Genomic DNA, 17,366 nt, shown 5'->3' on the forward strand with positions numbered 1-17,366 from the left:
ATCCGCCACCTCATCAGGAGCATGCCCAGGCGTTGTAGGGAGGTCATACAGGCACGTGGAGGCCACACACACACACACACACACACACACTACTGAGCCTCATTTTGACTTGTTTTAAGGACATTACATCAAAGTTGGATCAGCCTGTAGTGTGGTTTTCCACTTTAATTTTGAGTGTGACTCCAAATCCAGACCTCGGTGGGTTGATAAATTTGATTTCCACTGATAGTTGAATGTGCTGACAACAAAATCACACCAAAATTATGTAAAGAAAAAAGTATTTAATAAGAATATTTCATTCATTCAGATCTAGGATGTGTTATTTTAGTGTTCCCTTTATTTTTTTGAGCAGTGTTTGTTTTACCAATCCCAAGGGTCGTTAAAAATCGGAATTTTGATATTACAGTTACATCAACACACTCGTCATACCGTTTAACGACTATCGCTTTGGCACGGTAGTCACTTGCCCATAATGTTGCATAAAACGTTAGACCTTTCAATAATGTTCATTGAACACAATCAAATGCATTCCCAATGTTTTATTTGTACCCATAAGAGTAGAAGAAGTCAAATATTCTCAGCAAGCAAAACCAATTTTCTACTCAGACGCTTTGTGGATTACAGGCCCTGACGTGAGCCTACTTTTAGATCATGCATAAAATAGATTCACATGTCCATACATACTTTGCCATGGGCCATATGATGAAACATGATGGAATCACTTTTACACAGGCAGCCCAATTCTGATATTTTGCCAAGTTATGGGCAAAAGCGCTGATCTGACTGGGCAAAAGATCAATTAGTGGAAAAAGATCAGAATTGGGCTGCCTGTGTAAAAGCAGCCTTTGAGTCATGCAGTCTTTTACTGTAAGTGTACAACATATTTCACAAGCACCACAATGCAGACACATTGGTAGTGGAGAAAATACAAATAAAAACATTAGGCCTTGTGCATAAAAATAAGATTTTAAAAAAATCAATAAAATCAAAAGTTGTTGCAGTAAGGACATTATCAACAAAAAAGGAGAATTTGTGTACGGTATATTGTGTATGCGTGTACCCTGTGGACACAGTGGGAGGGTGTATTTAACACAGCCCAGAGGCACTTTCATCTCATCAAGAGAGAGGGCGGGGGTCTGTGAGAGCCCTAAGCCATGCAGTAATTAAGGTAAATTGGCCCATCAGCCTTTGGCAGGGTAGATAAGTGTTTACCCAGAGTGGGGCTAAATGCACCCCTTATAAAAAGAGGGCCAAGCGTGTGGACAGACGCAGGGGGGCATGGCAGTGCATAGGCCCTCACACACTGCTCCATGCTGGGACAACCACAAACATTCCACAGGGCATGGCAATAATAACCCAGTCAGCCCTCCTGCTAATGAGTGAGCAAGAGAGATCATCTCGGCTCCCATCTGTGTGAGAAGTAGGGCTGAGGGAGGAAGGGAGGTAGGTAGGAGGTGGGCTCCCATTAGGTCTCTCATCATTGTGAAAGGTGGGACTGGGAGGGTCACCATCAGACCAATTAGTGTGTTCCAGCCCCATATGGAAAGAGCCAGAGGGGACAGTGGCTTGGCGTTAAAGGTTATCAGGGACTCAGGCCAATGGCCACACAGGGAAGTGGTAGTGGTGAAGGGCGCTTTGTTTTCCAGCAGGAGTCCCAGTTTGACTGCAGTAAACACTAGTCAAACTAGCAATTACAGGAAATGTGCCCAGGTTAAGCCCCTCCCACTCCCCACCCGAGATCCATCTGATATTCAGAGGCTGTGACATCACTGTGACTGTAAACGGAGCCACCCACATCCACCTTACAGTGATCTGAGACATGTTACTTTTTAATGGTGCTACTTCATTTCAAAATATGACAGTGGAACTACATCCAAGGGTGCAACATTGAGAACAAAATGTACGAGCAAAGAAGCAAAGCTGACCTTCCCTCAAGTTTTGGATGTGAATTGATTCCAACAAGAATAAACATAATTGAAAGGGGGTTACTTGTATGATAGATTATTTCCAACGTAGATTCTAAATAGATTCCATAACAGTGTTCTGTGTAGTACTGTACTAGGCATACAAACAGATTTTTACTAATATCAGAATCAATAAATCATAGCATGTTTTAGGGCTATTTCTTACCTGATTAAGGAGAATCCTGTAGATTATAATGTAAAAATTACTTTTCTGATGTTGAATTATACCTTACACTGATTTCATTGTATATCCCACAATTTTAGACAAAATTCAAGCTATATTAGATCAAATGTGGTGGCAGGGTAAGCCTAGTGGTTAGAGCGTTGGGCTAGTACCGAAAGGTTGCAAGTTCGAATCCCCAAGCTGACAAGGTAAAAATCTGCCGTTCTGCCCCTGAACACGGCAGTTAACCCACTGTTCCTAGGCCATCATTGAAAATAAGAATTTGTTCTTAACTGACTTGCCTAGTTAAATAAAGCTGAAATAAAAAAATCCAGATAGGTCACCTGCTAAAATAATAGTTCCTAATTCACACAAATGATTGACAGACGCCTCTAAAGAGGCTGAAAAATGTAATCCCTACAAATAATTTACAGGACACCTAAAGATCACTATTCCCAACTACAAAAGTCTAGTCCTTTTTTCTCCAAGTAAGAAAAACTATGAAGTGGAGCGAGATGATGGGAACCCAAAACTCGTCAGAAGCATCATTCACTCTGTTGGCTGTTTTATGAGTTTATGCTAAACAGTGTTATGTTAATGATCACTTTCAACACCAATATTGGCTAAGGAAGTGAGCACGGCAAATAAAATCTAATGAGTATTTATGTAAATCTGCCTCACCATTCCAAGTAAGAAAAACTATTCAAGAATCAACTACATTTATATTTCCAAAAATGCACTCATCAATTTACTGGTTTAAAACATTCATGATATAGGGATATCGGATCATTCTCTGGTGTCCTGCTTAATTACACCAATAGAAAATACTCTTCGTTACAGAATTTGGAGAATGAACAGAGTGCATATTCTGGACCCGAAATGTATTCAAATACATGGACTAAATAATAAATGACAAATGTAGACAGATGACAGAATAAAGCAGACCCCCAATATAATTAGGGATGCCTTTAAGGCGTACATTAGGGGAATGATAATCTCATACTCCACAAAAGTTAAATCAAATTTAGAAACTTCCTTTTAAACAGTTATTCAAGTTAAATTAAACCACGAAAATCAGTAGAGTCTCCTGCTGATTATAGAAGTTTAATAAATAGTGACAATAAAATAACAAAGCTTATAAGCAATATAATGGCAAAAGTCCTACCAAACTTGATACATACAGTGCATTCGGAAAGTATTCAGACCCCTTGACTTCCCAACATTGTTACGTTACAGCCTTGTTCTAAAATTGATTAAATTATTTTTTTCTCATCAATCCACATACCCCATAATGACAAAGCAAAACAGGTTTTTAGAAATGTTTGTAATAAAAAAATATTACATTTACATAAGTATTCAGACCCTTTACTCAGTGCTTTGTTGAAGCACCTTTGGCAGCGATTATAGCCTCGAGTCTTCTTGGGTATGACGCTACAAGCTTGGCTCACCTGTATTTGGGGAATTTCTCCCATTATTTCCTACAGATCCTCTCAAGCTCTGTCAGTTTGGATGGGGAGTGTCGCTTGCCAAATATTTCCAGGTCTCTCCAAAGATGTTCAATCGAGTTCAAGTCCGGGCCACTCAAGGACATTCAAAGACGGATTTGGGCCCACTATGTCCATCGATATCCTCTCAAATGGCGTTTTGATTATGGGGAGTGGCACAAACGGGCTTCTAAAAGCTGGTCGGGGAGCTGTTAACTGGCACTCAGCGCACTCTCCACAATGTCGAGCCACCTCAGCCTGAATTCCTGGCCAGTAAAACTTCCTTACAATCCGGTCTTGGGTTTTATCGATACTGAGGTGTCTACCCAGAATATGCCCATGAGCTAGGTCTACCCAGTATTACATCATATGGCATCTTTGGGACCACACCGACCGCATAATCCAGCAGCCCGTCCTAGGTTTGTATGCTCTTTAAGGCTGTGGGGTACGGGCAGGTATTCCCATGAATGCATGTAACACTGACATCGTGACTTGTATCCAGTTTATGAGTCGGCACTAGGTTTGTAACGACCAGTTAAAATACTGCCGGAATCAAGCAGGGCCGCAACCTCTTTCCCTTCAACCTTCACCATGCACATATGTTAGTTTCTTGGTCCTTCAAGTACAGTGGTTACCACAGGACATGCATACAATATATCAGTTTCTTCTTTTTCCACCGAGGTTACATTGCATTGGCTCTTCTTTAATAGGGCAGGATGCTACAATATGTCCCGATCAATTACAATTGAAACAGAAAACAGGGTCCCAAGTCCCAGTTTCCAGATTTTTAGCGTAGTGTCTCGCCCCCAGTCTGATTCTTTCCTCACGGCCCCACGCTGCTTTCTTCCCCCTCCCAATGCTGGAACAGTCTTACCCTGTCCTCTGGTTCGCCCAGGTTAGGAGAATGGGGATCTTTCTTCCTGTGCCTGCCATACAATACCGTTCAACCAGGGCCACGAGATGGTTGGCGGAAAGTACCTCGTTGAACCCATCGTTGAAATTCTCGGGGTAGACTTCCCTAAAACTAGTCGAGTACGATGGTCTCGACGGATGAACGGGTCTCTGGTCGCAACCATTTCCATGCCAGGTGAATCAACTTGAACAGCTTTGTTTGGGGTGGGGGGGGGTCAGGTCTATTGGCCCACTGGTGGAAGCGATGTGCCCTCAGGGTATCGGTCACTCCCAGTCTAGTCAGAATCTCTCCTTTTATCGTAATCCTGTGCATCTTTCAACTCCAGGTCGAAATAAGCCTGTGCCTGCCCATTCTTGTTTTGGCCACTTCTCCCTCTCTGCTGTCCTTTTGATGGTGAGGTACGCTTCCACATCGTCATGCTTTGTCATTTTTTGAAGAAAATTATTGGCCCACAGCTGGTAACTGAGCCCCAATTTTGTCCGCTAGCCTCTTTAGATCTTCTCTTAACTCCCGGGTGTTTCTCTCTTGCTCTTCTCTGAGCAGCTGGTTGGTGCGGTGCTGGACCTGTAACGTGTCCTGATACATTCACATTGCATCCTGATGAGCTATTTGTTGAGCTCTAATTGCCTCGTTGGGCTGCCGCTGCCTGTAACAGGGCCTGTATGGCTCCCTGCATACTCATTTTCCCTGAGCAAAATGTACAAACCAAACAAAGCCACAGAAAAACCTGATGCCGCTTTGGAGTAATAACTTAACTAAAACAAATGATCCCTACCTAACCAGCGGTACGGTTAGTCCTTTTATCCACTTCAGACCACACTTTTCCTGCATTCTCCACCACGTGTGACAAACCTCAAGGTTAAGAGAGTTTGTCACAAATTAAGAGGGAGACAGTCACCAAAATCACACCAGAATGAGAGTTCTTTCAAACAGGACAGTACCTGTGTGTTGGTTTCTCCATCCTGGTCCACCCAGGCCGCAAGAATGGGTCAAGGATAGCAGGGTTCGGTACACAAATCGGGTTCTCGGTAGGTCCAGGTCCAAACGCCAACAGGTAAGTCCAAAACAGTCCAGGTCACACATGGCAAATCCAACATGTGTGTGTGTGTGTGTGTATATATATATATAGTCACTTTCTCTTTGATTCACAGATCCCCCAGCCCCTTCCTCTATATCTTCCAGGTTTGTCTTGACCCCTTATCCGAGTGTTCCCCTTGCTTTGGGAAATTGTAGTTTTGGCGGTTGGCCATTTTGTGATCTGTAGTTCTGGTCGGGGTGGCCATTTTAGTGTGATGGCAGAGCCCATTTATTAGTTCTGCCCTCACATATCTGCCATTTATCATTCGGCCCCTTTTTTGCCACAGTGCCTTTTGGCAAACTCCAAGCATGATTGGTGGAGTGCTGCAGAGATGGTTGTCCTTCTGGAAGGTTCTCTCATCTCCACAGAGGAACTCTGGAGCACTATCAGAGTAACCACCAGGTTCTTGGTCACCTCCCTGACCAAGGGCCTTCTCCCCCAATTGCTCAGTTTGGCTGGGCGGCCAGCTCTAGGAAGAGTTGAGTCTCCTGGAAGAGTCTTCCATTTAATAATCTAGGCCACTGTGTTCTTGGGGACCTTCAATGCTGCAGAAATGTTTTGGTACCCATCCCCAGATCTGTGTCTCGACACAACCCTGTCTCAGAGCTCTACTGACAATTCCTTCGACCTCATGGCTTGGTTTTTGCTCTGACATACACGGTCAACTGTAGGACCTTATATAGACAGGTGTGTGCCTTTCCAAATCATGTCCAATCAATTGAATTTACCACAGGTGGACTCCAATCAAGTTGTAGAAAGATCAAGGATGATAAATGGAAACACCATGTACCTCAGCACAATTTCAAGTCTGATAGCAAAGGGTCTGAATACTTATGTAATTAATTATATATATATATTTATTATTATATTGAAAACCTTTTTTTTGTAGATCAAGGTAGGAAAAATAATTTTATCAATTTCAAATCAAAGTTTTTGTAACGTGAGCCGAATACAACAGGTGTAGACCTTATAGTGAAATGCTGAATACAACAGGCTCTAACCAATAGTGCAAAAAAAGGTATTAGGTGAACAATAGGTAAGTAAAGAAATAAAACAACAGTGAAAAATAACAGTAGAGAGGCTATATACAGCCACTGGTTAGTTGGGCTGATTGAGGTAGTATGTACATGTAGATATGGTTAAAGTGACTATGCATACATGATAAACAGAGAGCAGCAGTAGCGTTAAAGAGGGTTTGGCGGGTGGTCGGTGGCGGGACACAATGCAGATAGCCCAGTTAGCCAATGTGCGGGGGTACACTGGTTGGTCGGGCCAATTGAGGTAGCATGTACATGAATGTATAGTTAAAGTGACTATGTATATATAATGAACAGAGAGTAGCAGCAGCGTAAAAGAGAGGTTGGGGGGGGGGCACACAATGTAAATAGTTCGGGTAGCCATTTGATTACCTGTTCACGAGTCTTATGGCTTGGGGGTAAAAACTGTTGAGAATACTTTTTGTCCTAGACTTGGCACTCCGGTACCACTTGCCATACAGTAGTAGAGAGAACAGCCTATGACTGGGGTGGCTGGGGTCTTTGACAATTTTTAGGGCCTTCCTCTGACACCGCCTGGTGTAGAGGTCCTGGATGGCAGGCAGCTTAGTCCCAGTGATGAACTGGGCCGTACGCACTACCCTCTGTAGTGCCTTGCGGTCGGAGGCCGAGCAATTGCCGTACCAGGCAGTGATGCAACCAGTCAGGATGCTCTCGATGTTTCAGCTGTAGAACATTTTGAGGATCTGAGGACCCAATTTTAGAATAAGGCTGTAACGTAACAAAATGTGTAAGAAGTCAAGTGGTCTGAATACTTTCCGAATGCACAGTTTAATACAATACGCAAACAAACAAGACAGATTTATCAATAAATGGCTGTTCATGCTGAAAAGACTTTCAAACATCCTGAATGGACTTTTCTATTCAAAACTTTGGAATCTTTCACCTTTCCAGCTGAAATACATTTTATGAAAATATTTTCATAATTTAAAACATCTCAGGATATAAAATAAAAAGGTGGAAAACACTAAATAATGGCAATAGGAAAAGTAATAGCTGATGATCTACAGCAATCCTTTAAGTTGACCACAAAAATATTGAATACTTAGGATGCTTAATAAGTAACAAACATAAATATTCTATTACTCAACAATATGAAAGCAGATCTAATTCAATTAAAATCTTCCCATGAATCTTACAGGTAGAATAAACCTCTGTAGAACTTCATGGCTGACAAGGTTTTTGCATTACCCCAGACATTCTTTAAAATAAGTACACTCGGTCATATGACTTTAAATGGGCAAATAAAACACATCTCTCACATCTTCCTAAGTCTGAGGGTTTAAACCTTCCAGACATGGAATTGTATCAACTCGCTAACAAAGGCTTTTATATATAGTTAAATGCACCAAATGGGAACAATGGGTACATACTGAAGATGCTAATCTACAGAATCTTTTTACGTGTTTATTTTCAGAGGATAAAGATAAAAACATTAACTTCATAGTTCAGAACACTATAACAATATGGAAGAAAATGAAACGTATTCTACAAGAACCAATATCAGTCCTAAAAACACAACCCTATGGAACAATCCTTGGATAGCTTTTCAGAATGCAACAATAAATTGGTCCACAAGGAAAACTAAAGGCATAGAAACTGTAAATGACTTGGCAACAGGAAATACATTTATCTGGTTGATAAAATTAAAAAGTAATTTTGGACTGACCAATGTCGAGTTTCAAATACATGCAACTTATCACGAAATGTAGATTTTAAATCTTTTGGGCATCAAAACAACCTTGAGGGAATCTTATTTGAGTACGAAAAGTATGTTCATATGATAGGGAAGATACACAAAACCTTGCAGAGAGCATATCCAACTGACAATCTCTAAGAAAAATATATAAACTATTGGAACCCAGACGTAAAAATAACTGATTGGAGCATAACTAACGAAAACACAGTATAAACTGAAGTATAGAATGTATTATACAAGAGACAAAACTCACAAATTCTACAGCACAACGGCAGAATCATGTCCTAAGTGTAAAACTAATGACTCAATAATCCATGCTTTCTAGGGATGCTACAAATTCCAGAAGTTGTGGGCGGAGCTAGAAAGTTGGGTGACAGAAGTTTTACAATGTAAAGAACAAATATCTGTCTGCATATTTCAAGACATGGCATATGGGGGTGTCATGAGATACCCAATAGTCTGGACTATTCTCTTCTCATCACTCATCTTGAAAAAACATGTACTAAAAACTTGAAAATCAAAGCTCCATTATTAACACAATGAAAACATCTAATGATTTTGTATTGAAATAATGAAATAGCATGGGCGACCGAGGAATACAAATGGCTACAATTTAAGGCCAAGTGGCAAACAATAATGTAGGCACTAGGGATGGGGGGGTGAGCATGCAGGTCTGGGCAGATGAGATGTAGTCATTGTTTGTGTGCATCTAAGTTGTTGTTCGTATATAGAGTGAATAAGAAATACAAATAAAAAAATACAAAATAAAACTTTTTTTTTAAAGAGCTAAATGGACATTACACAGTGGCAGCCTAATGAAATTCAACTGATGTTTGAGTGGAGATCTGAATGCCAACTCACCTGTTAGATCACACAGCATCAGTAGGAGGTGTATAGAGTAAGCTGCCATACTGGACACTAGCAGCAACTGCAGAGACCGAGTGGACAGGAGTCAATATTCACCACCAAAGTGACACACTGATGTAAAATACTGACTCCTGTCCACTCGGTCCCTGCAGCTCAAATGACTACATCTAGAACAATCTACAGGTATCATTTCGCTACTAAAGGAGATAGGTGTAGAGGCGTGGAGCTTCTAGAGAAAGAGCTGAGTAGTGAGCACAAAAAGGAGTTAGGGGGCAGCTCTATATTTTAACTTTCAAATATGCCTCCATCTGTTCTACTCACCCGAAGCCCACTATACCGGTGTTGGCCATTGCGTAGGCCAGGTCCAGGATGGCACTGCCCATGATGACCTTCATCAGATTGAAGACAGATGAAGGAGGCCCCTTTATCCCTTGCCTCCTCTGGAGAGATAATAGAGCAAGAGAGAGAGACAGAAGAGAAAGGGGGGGGGGGGGGTAAACATACAGATAGCTCAGTCAAATCAATCAGCTCACTATAAAATAACGTACTATTACATGAAAGAACAATGTCAAATTCTAACATAATCCAGGAAGTGAATCAATTTAGAGGAACGCTTTCTGAGACCCACTGTGCTACTGTGATGAGAACACTGCAGTGGAATGTAGTGTGGGATCAGTGAATGGAATAGGACATGAGAAGAGTGGATTTGAGCCCTAGCCTGCAGGACAGCTGCCAGAGCTGGGTGTATTGACGATGATGCCTGGTTCGGTTTGGCCTCTAATAGGGGATATCCTGGAGATCCAGCCACAACCCTGGTGTCAATGTCAAAGCAAACCAGAGTATGAGAGTCCGGATTAACCTATGAGTTATTGGATCTGATATAGTCATGGTTCCAGCAGTGGTGGATAGGAAGTGCGCTATTATTACATCAGGAGGGATAAATATACAGCAGACTAATAATGCAGGGGAAGTTTGGGGTTATCAGAGTATGCAGTAGTGGACCTGTAGTGCTCTCTAAGAGTGATCGGCATTTTGACATAGGCCTTCACAACAGATCTTTATGACAGAGTTCCCTTAGCCTTAACTACAAGAGGGGATGTGTGAACTAGCTAGAGGAGAGGCTCCCTCTGTGCTGCACTGAAATGTCTGAGGTGCTCCACTTCCCTTGTAGGCCTGTTTGTTGAGCTGCAATCAGTCATCATAACGAGTAACCGTCAGTCATTTTAAAGACTTGTGTTGCAATTCTTGACCTCATATTAGGGGTCATTATTTGTCTCGCCAATAACTCTAGGGTTCACTTTAGCGTCACTTTACAGTGGGATGTGTGATAAATAAATCATGTTTATCAGGTCATTTCCATGTAAAAAGGTCCCATGAGCAGCAACATGGGAAGTTCATAGGAACATATAAAATTGGGTGGTAAATGAAAGCTAAGAGCCTTTACATTTTGTGAAACTAAGGCATAGATACATTTTTCATCTTAAAAATTAGGCATAAGTAATGGCTTTGATTTCTGGTCAAACAGATTGAAAAGGAGTCTTAGAAAACAGCTACCACAAAAAGTCTTAGAAGTTAAAAGATATGTTGGGTTCTGGTAAAGAAATTTCAATGCACAAGGAATTTTTTTTAAAGACATTTTCTAATTTCTCTACCGCATGAGGGAGAATAAGGAAAGTTTACAGAAGTAACAAGTAAAGGTAGACCTACAAATGTATTAGTGTTTTTCTGATATCCATTTTTGTTTATGAATTAAGTGATTAAAACTTGTAATTCTGTTACCAACTTGGTAACAGAATAACTGAAAAATCAGGAACGGAATTACTGTAATTAAATGTGTTACAATGGGGAATCATAGTAGTCACAAACTACAGTTTGATCACCTGCTAGAGTTCTCCCTTCCACTGGCATACTGTCATGTTCAGCTCAAAACGGTTTTCCTTCTCTTTCTGTCATGGTCAAAGCGAGTGTGAAAACAGTATGGACAATCCTCCCTCTCTCCAGTTAATGTTACCTCTCCCAGGTCTTACTGACTCCTACCCATGAGCCCTCTCTCTCTAGTTAATGTTTCCTCTCCCAGGTCTTACTGACTCCTACCCATGAGCCCCCTCTCTCTAGTTAATGTTACCTCTCCCAGGTCTTACTGACTCCTACCCATGAGCCCCTCTCTCTTTCCATTTACTGTAACCAGCATCTGCACCCACCGACATTGGACGTCGAAAAGTATTTGAAATTTGGTCAGTCGACCCTGGCCTAGATTTCTACGTCCACTGACATCGTTTTTTTGGGCTGGTTCAAACCGGCCTTGATTTGGCCCAAATATAGACGTCTATGATTGGTGAATGGGCCAAATCTGAACCAATCATGAACCAAACATGTTTCACATGTTTGGGCACCACAGTACAGTAAAGAAAAGTAGAGTTCTGTACAGTAGAGCACACTAGAGTACAGTATAATATAATGTACTGAGATGTGCTGTGCTGAACTCTAATATGCTGTACTGTGATGTCCAAACTTGTGAAACATAGACATCTATGATTGGTTCAGATTTGGTCCGATCCGGACCAACCAAATTTGGTCTAGTTTGGTGGCGGACCTCAAACTAATAGCCAGTGTGTTGAATAATACCCATAAATGCAATATTGCATATTTCTACCTTTGTGTACCTATTTAGGACACATCACCATGAAGAGAATGATATTCATATCCATAATTATGCATTCATGTATAGTAAAGATCAGGGACCCAAGAGATAATTCTGTTACCGGGTGTAAATCCACTTCTGTAGTTTAATAACCAAAATAAAGGTTTTCAAACTTAAGGAGTCATGTCTTAGCTTAGCCTCTTTTAGAATCCGATTATTAAATACTTACACTTTCGTCTCTAACATATATGCTTAGCATTCCCGAACAGACCCACTACAAGTCAGAATGTTAAACAAAAGTCATTTCAATTTACTGACCTCCGAATTTGTCCCTATGTCGGAAGTAATCTGAGACAAAATAACAACTGGGAAGTGTTATCAATTTAACCGTCAGTATGCTGGTCTGTATATCGATTTGTATTTCTGTTTTTCTATTTTCAATACCGACGCAATTCACACGTGATAAACACTATATAGATGAGCCTAACCGAACATCGTCCCACACAATCAGCAGGCACATTTCACAAACACTTCCAGCTGATTGTGAGGAAACGTGCTTCGGTCAACTACGTTCGCTTATCGTTTACTCATTGTCCATCAAGTGCAACATGTCAGGAGATTGAAAATACAAGCTACAGAACCCATTGGCGCCACATAATGTTGGGTAAACAACACTTTCCTGGGGATACCCCATCTCCACCTCCTACCATCAAAAATACCAACAGCACAGAAAACCGGCAAAGTAGGTAAATATCATTTTCCTCAAAATGCTGGCTTAAAGAGACTATTTTTAGGCAGACTTCTTTTAAACTGAATATCCATGGGGTAACCTTGGTAACAGTCTGATGTTTAGGCAGTTCATTGCTGACACCCCATTCTTTCTGCAGACATCTTTGAATCTTAATACAGAGGGAGATTTTACTGTAATTCTGTTACCAAATTTAGCATCTGTACAGTTCTTCCATTAAGTGTTTTTGTAAGATTTCCTGTGTAAATTGTTCAGAGTAGTCCTAGTGCATAGAGTTATGGTTTGTTAAAACGTTGAAAGTTTCAGCCTAATTCCGTTAAAGTGGAATGGCCCCACATCGAAAACAGCAAGAAATACATAGCCTAACAGTCACCATCTGTTTACTCGAGAATAAAGAAAAAAAACATGAATTCTAGTGAGTTGTGTACTGTAACTCCCTGGGGCCAAACCACTGTAAAATGTGGACTTGCAATGACAGACCGCATGAGATTAGAATGTGCATGATTTCCAAAGTGCTGAGAGAGACAATGCAAGTGGAACTAAAGTTGTCATGTGAAATAGAATTGCACAGATTGAGCATGTGATTCATGTCCACTACCTGCCAGTCCTCCTTTCTGACTATTTTACTTTACAGCTTGAGATCAAATTTCAATATTTAAACAATGTTGCAAATGTCAGGCAGACCACAAGTTTTATACAAATCTCCACTATTGAAAACCAATGTCTGAAAGTAATGGGAGATATTGAAATGCCTATTTACTGTCATAGCTTTAGCTGGTGGTCACACGTAGAATAGACACCAGCTGTAATGCGGTTTTAACCAATCAGCAACCAGGATTAGACCCACCCGTTTATAATTAGGCAACAAGGCTTGTTATATGGCCAATATACCACGGCTAAGTGATGCTCTTAGTCATGACGCTGCGCAGAGTGTCTGGATACAGCCCTTAGCCGTGGTATATTGGCCACATACCCTGAGGTGCCTCATTGTTATTATAAACTAGTTACAAACATAATTAGAGCAGTAAAAATAAATGTTTTGTCATAGCCGTGGTATACGGTCTGATATACCACGGCTGTCAGCCAATCAGCATTCTGGGCTAGAACCACCCAGTTTATAATAGACTGCAGAGCTACTATAAATCAATTGTAGTGGGCTAGATGTAACCGTGGAACATACAAGGGATCCTACGCCTGTTGCAGAAAGAAACGTTAACGAAATCCTGGATGCCAATAAGTGAGCACACAATTATTAAACTGATGCCTCTTAATTCCTGGCTAGAGGCTGAATGCTCACTTACATTTCCCAGGAGAGGGGTGGTCTCGTTGCCATGATCAGTGTGAACGGTGGTGCCTTCTACCTTGATACTCAGTCTCCGGGTGATTTGACCTCGAGCGAAAGGTTAGTAGTAAGTTACTTACAACAACCAATACAATAGCTACCTCATCTGTGCAGTTCGTGGTGCCTGGTGGATACAGCGTTTCCTTTAACCAACTAAATCTACTACACTATGAGGACCCGTATATGCAACTTCTCACAGCTGATTTGAGGTGGTCATATGACATGAAAACGCTTCTGGTTTTATTCGTCGCGGATTGGATAGAAATGCACAGCAAGTCCACTAATGATGACGTCTAAACATGCGCGTGCTCTGCAGAAGCGATGTTGAGGTGGGGAATGCGTTTTAATGTTTATGGTTTTATTGAATAAAGTAATGATCTTTCCATGCAATAATATTAACAAAAAGTAAGCATTCAATGTTGTTTGCCAATCATTTGTCATATTAGTTTGTCATTTTTCTAATGTTGATATTTAAGTCATATTTTAAGGAGACCTCTACGATTTGTCTTTGCAGGATTGTTCCTAGTATCTTCTCACGACTACAAACTCAAACCTGCGTGAAATCTCGCTATCGATACCGGACCCTGTGTTCAGTGGTCCTGCAGCCGGACCGAGCATCAACTTGTTCTGAGAGTGTTTCGAAGCCGATGCTTGAGCAGCATCAACACAGCGGGATGGATCCCAGCCTATACACAGCTCCTCCTGAGGTCCGAGGTATGACCTGTTTGGATAAAGAAGTCTTCTCCCAGACAGTTATTGTCCCAGCCCTGCGTGTGCCAAAAGAAGTCCTCAATAAATTGGTTAAGAGCCTGAAAAAAGTAGCACTCCAGCGCCCGGGTATACGAAGAGTGGTTGAGGTTGAAGGCAGCGATGACGAGAGGCTCTTGTTGTTGGACCCTGCCAGTGTCTCCTCACCCAGCTCATTCAGCGATGCAGAAGCCGAGGCGTTGCAGTCATTTGGAGTACCTCAAGAGCTCCAGCGGTACGAGCTGCGGCTGACCTATGACAACCTGAAGAGTGAGGAGGTTCTGCGCGCTGTGCTGCCAGAAGGCCAAGACGTCACCTCGGGGTTTAGTCGAGTGGGTCACATTGCGCACATGAACCTGCGGGAGCACCAGCTGCCCTACAGAAACCTCATAGGTGAGTGTGCCACAACCATAATGTACTATTCTGCATCACAACAATCTGTCAGAAGACAGGCATGGGTAACAGTAATGCTATTGACAGGTTATGTATTTTATGCTCTTGAATCCCTGACCACGGTCCCAGGATTGTATTTCCTGAGTGGTCAATTAGCTACAGATGAAATACGTTAAGTGTGTGTGTGAGGAATACGATAGTGCTGCTTCATTGTTTTACTGACATGATGCAGTCTTGCAAATCCATTACCAGGCCAAGTCATAATGGATAAGAACCCTGGGGTGACCTGTGTGGTCAATAAGACCAACACCATCGACTCTGCCTACCGTAACTTCAAGATGGAGGTGATGGCTGGAGAGGAAAATATGGTGGCTAAAGTAAGTCCTATGAGATTGTGCTTTTGATGAAACTTATTATCATGAAATCAGAGGCGTGGGCATTGCATTCCTCCCTTACCCTCCCTCTCATCGTTGCAGGTGCGTGAGAACGGCGTGACATACGAGTTTGATTTCTCCCGTGTGTATTGGAACCCTCGTCTTAGCACCGAGCATGAGCGTGTGGTGGCTCTTCTGAAACGCGGTGACACTGTGCTGGATGTGTTTGCTGGCGTGGGTCCTTTTGCCATCCCCGCTGCCCGCCGTGGCTGCACTGTGCTGGCCAACGACCTTAACCCCGAGTCTCACCGCTGGCTGCAGCACAACTGCAAACTGAACAAGGTGGAGCGTAAGGTCACCACCTTTAACCTGGATGGCAGGGCCTTCATCCAGGGGCCACTGAAGCAGCAGCTGCCTGTCATGATGAAGGGGACAGTCAGTGTGCATGTGGTCATGAACCTTCCTGCCTTGGCCCTGGAGTTCCTGGATGCCTTCAGAGGCCTGCTGGACCAGGGACATTCCTGTGATGTGAACCTGCCGCAGGTGCACTGCTATGGGTTCTCTAAGGAGGATGACCCCCAGAAAGACGTGGTGGAAAGGGCCTCAGCCAGCCTGGGGTTCTCCCTAGAGGGGCTGTGCTCTGTACATCTAGTGCGGAACGTGGCCCCCAACAAGGAGATGATGTGTGTGAGCTTCACCATCCCCAAAGAGGTTCTCTTCAGCAGAGAGAGCACACAGACAGGTGAGCTTTCATTCACACAGTACCAGGGTTGGGGTTAATTCCACCAATTCAGACTCCAGGTCAGTCTTTGAATTCAGAGATTTAAATCTTCAATATTATCCAACAAATTCCAATTCCCTCAGGCTTATGTCACTGTTCTGACAGCCTAGCTGTATTGGAAATAGAAGTTGATATTATTTAAAACAAATCCTGCAGTCAATTTGATACTATGTGCATTAATTCCATTAACTGGGAAATGTACAAATACGAAATTCCAAAGAGTCCAAATTCCAATGCAATAACTTGAAGAATGAATTCAAATATAATTCAAGATTTGAAATGTCACATTTAATTTGAATTTGCTCCAACCCTGAACAGTATAACACACATGCACTCTCTGAAAGACTGTAGACTGAAAATACTAATACTATTTGTCCTCTCCTCAGAAGCCATAGAAGAACCAGCCCCAAAGAGACAAAAGTGTGCGGAGACAACAAATTGAATATATTTGACCAAGGAGCTCATTCTGAGACCTTGAATTGTACATTTTATTTTTGAACTCTGTTCATGTTATTTTATAATAGTGTCAATAAGGCTGACATGATCTAAATCATGCCTTGACCTAAAAAGAACATACAAACAGGTATGCGTTGACTGTATTTGAAATACTGGTCCATTATCCAGGTCCCACAAATAGGCATTGTTTCAATAGTTTTCTTATCCAACAACTGGCTTCATGTGTGTTTTTTTTAAAATAAAAAAATAAGATCATACAAAAATGGCAACATATACATCCTGATCTAACTTCAGACCAAAGTCCACTGTCCATAGCTCCCTCCACAATGTAGAACAGGGGGGGTCATTTGAGTCCTGTGATAATTGACAGCTTCATATTTCTGAGTTTCTGGGTCAGTCCAGTAACGGCATCCTGGATGGCTCGATGACACACATGTCCTGGGGCTGGGCAATGCACACGTGTTTCAGATACCTGCAAACAGAAAGAGAAGAAACGTCTCAGTTAAAAATATAATTTTGCAACATCCTAATGTAAGCCCCTGTAGTCTATTATCCCCTCTCCTTCAACATCCCTATATTAGCATCACTGCTACTACTGTATATGTGATGTAAAGATCACGACAGTCTGCATAGGTGGTGAGGCCTTTAAAAATGACCCCGG

At 42.0% G+C, this 17,366-nt stretch overlaps 1 protein-coding gene and 1 long non-coding RNA gene across 5 annotated transcripts in view; one reads left to right on the forward strand and one right to left on the reverse strand.

The window, feature by feature from the left end:
• Positions 1 to 14,167, reverse strand: part of LOC109894445 (uncharacterized) — a 32,533-nt gene extending 18,366 nt beyond the window's left edge. The window contains exons 1-2 of one of the 3 annotated variants that reach the window (XR_002255872.2): positions 13,914 to 14,167; positions 9,545 to 9,663 (exon numbers count right to left, since the gene is read on the reverse strand). This is a non-coding gene — a long non-coding RNA (uncharacterized LOC109894445). The remainder of the gene's footprint in view (positions 1 to 9,544; positions 9,664 to 13,913) is intronic. The other 2 variants (XR_004210621.1, XR_004210622.1) reach the window with 2 other exon arrangements.
• A 1-nt stretch (position 14,168) lies between these two features.
• Positions 14,169 to 16,974, forward strand: LOC109894446 (tRNA (guanine(37)-N1)-methyltransferase-like). Of its 2 annotated transcripts, none has more exons than XM_020487943.2 (5): positions 14,169 to 14,283; positions 14,469 to 15,094; positions 15,347 to 15,471; positions 15,571 to 16,210; positions 16,636 to 16,974. In XM_020487943.2, exons 1-5 carry the CDS (start codon positions 14,276 to 14,278, stop codon positions 16,689 to 16,691), a joined length of 1,455 nt encoding a protein of 484 aa, XP_020343532.1. In that variant the 5' UTR covers positions 14,169 to 14,275; the 3' UTR covers positions 16,692 to 16,974. The 2 variants fall into 2 exon arrangements, with proteins under 2 accessions (XP_020343532.1, XP_020343531.1); XM_020487942.2 differs by having other exon boundaries at positions 14,241 to 14,359.
• The last annotated feature ends 392 nt before the right edge of the window (positions 16,975 to 17,366 follow it).

Source organism: Oncorhynchus kisutch, linkage group LG7, assembly GCF_002021735.2.
Source record: "Oncorhynchus kisutch isolate 150728-3 linkage group LG7, Okis_V2, whole genome shotgun sequence".
NCBI lineage: Eukaryota > Metazoa > Chordata > Actinopteri > Salmoniformes > Salmonidae > Oncorhynchus > Oncorhynchus kisutch.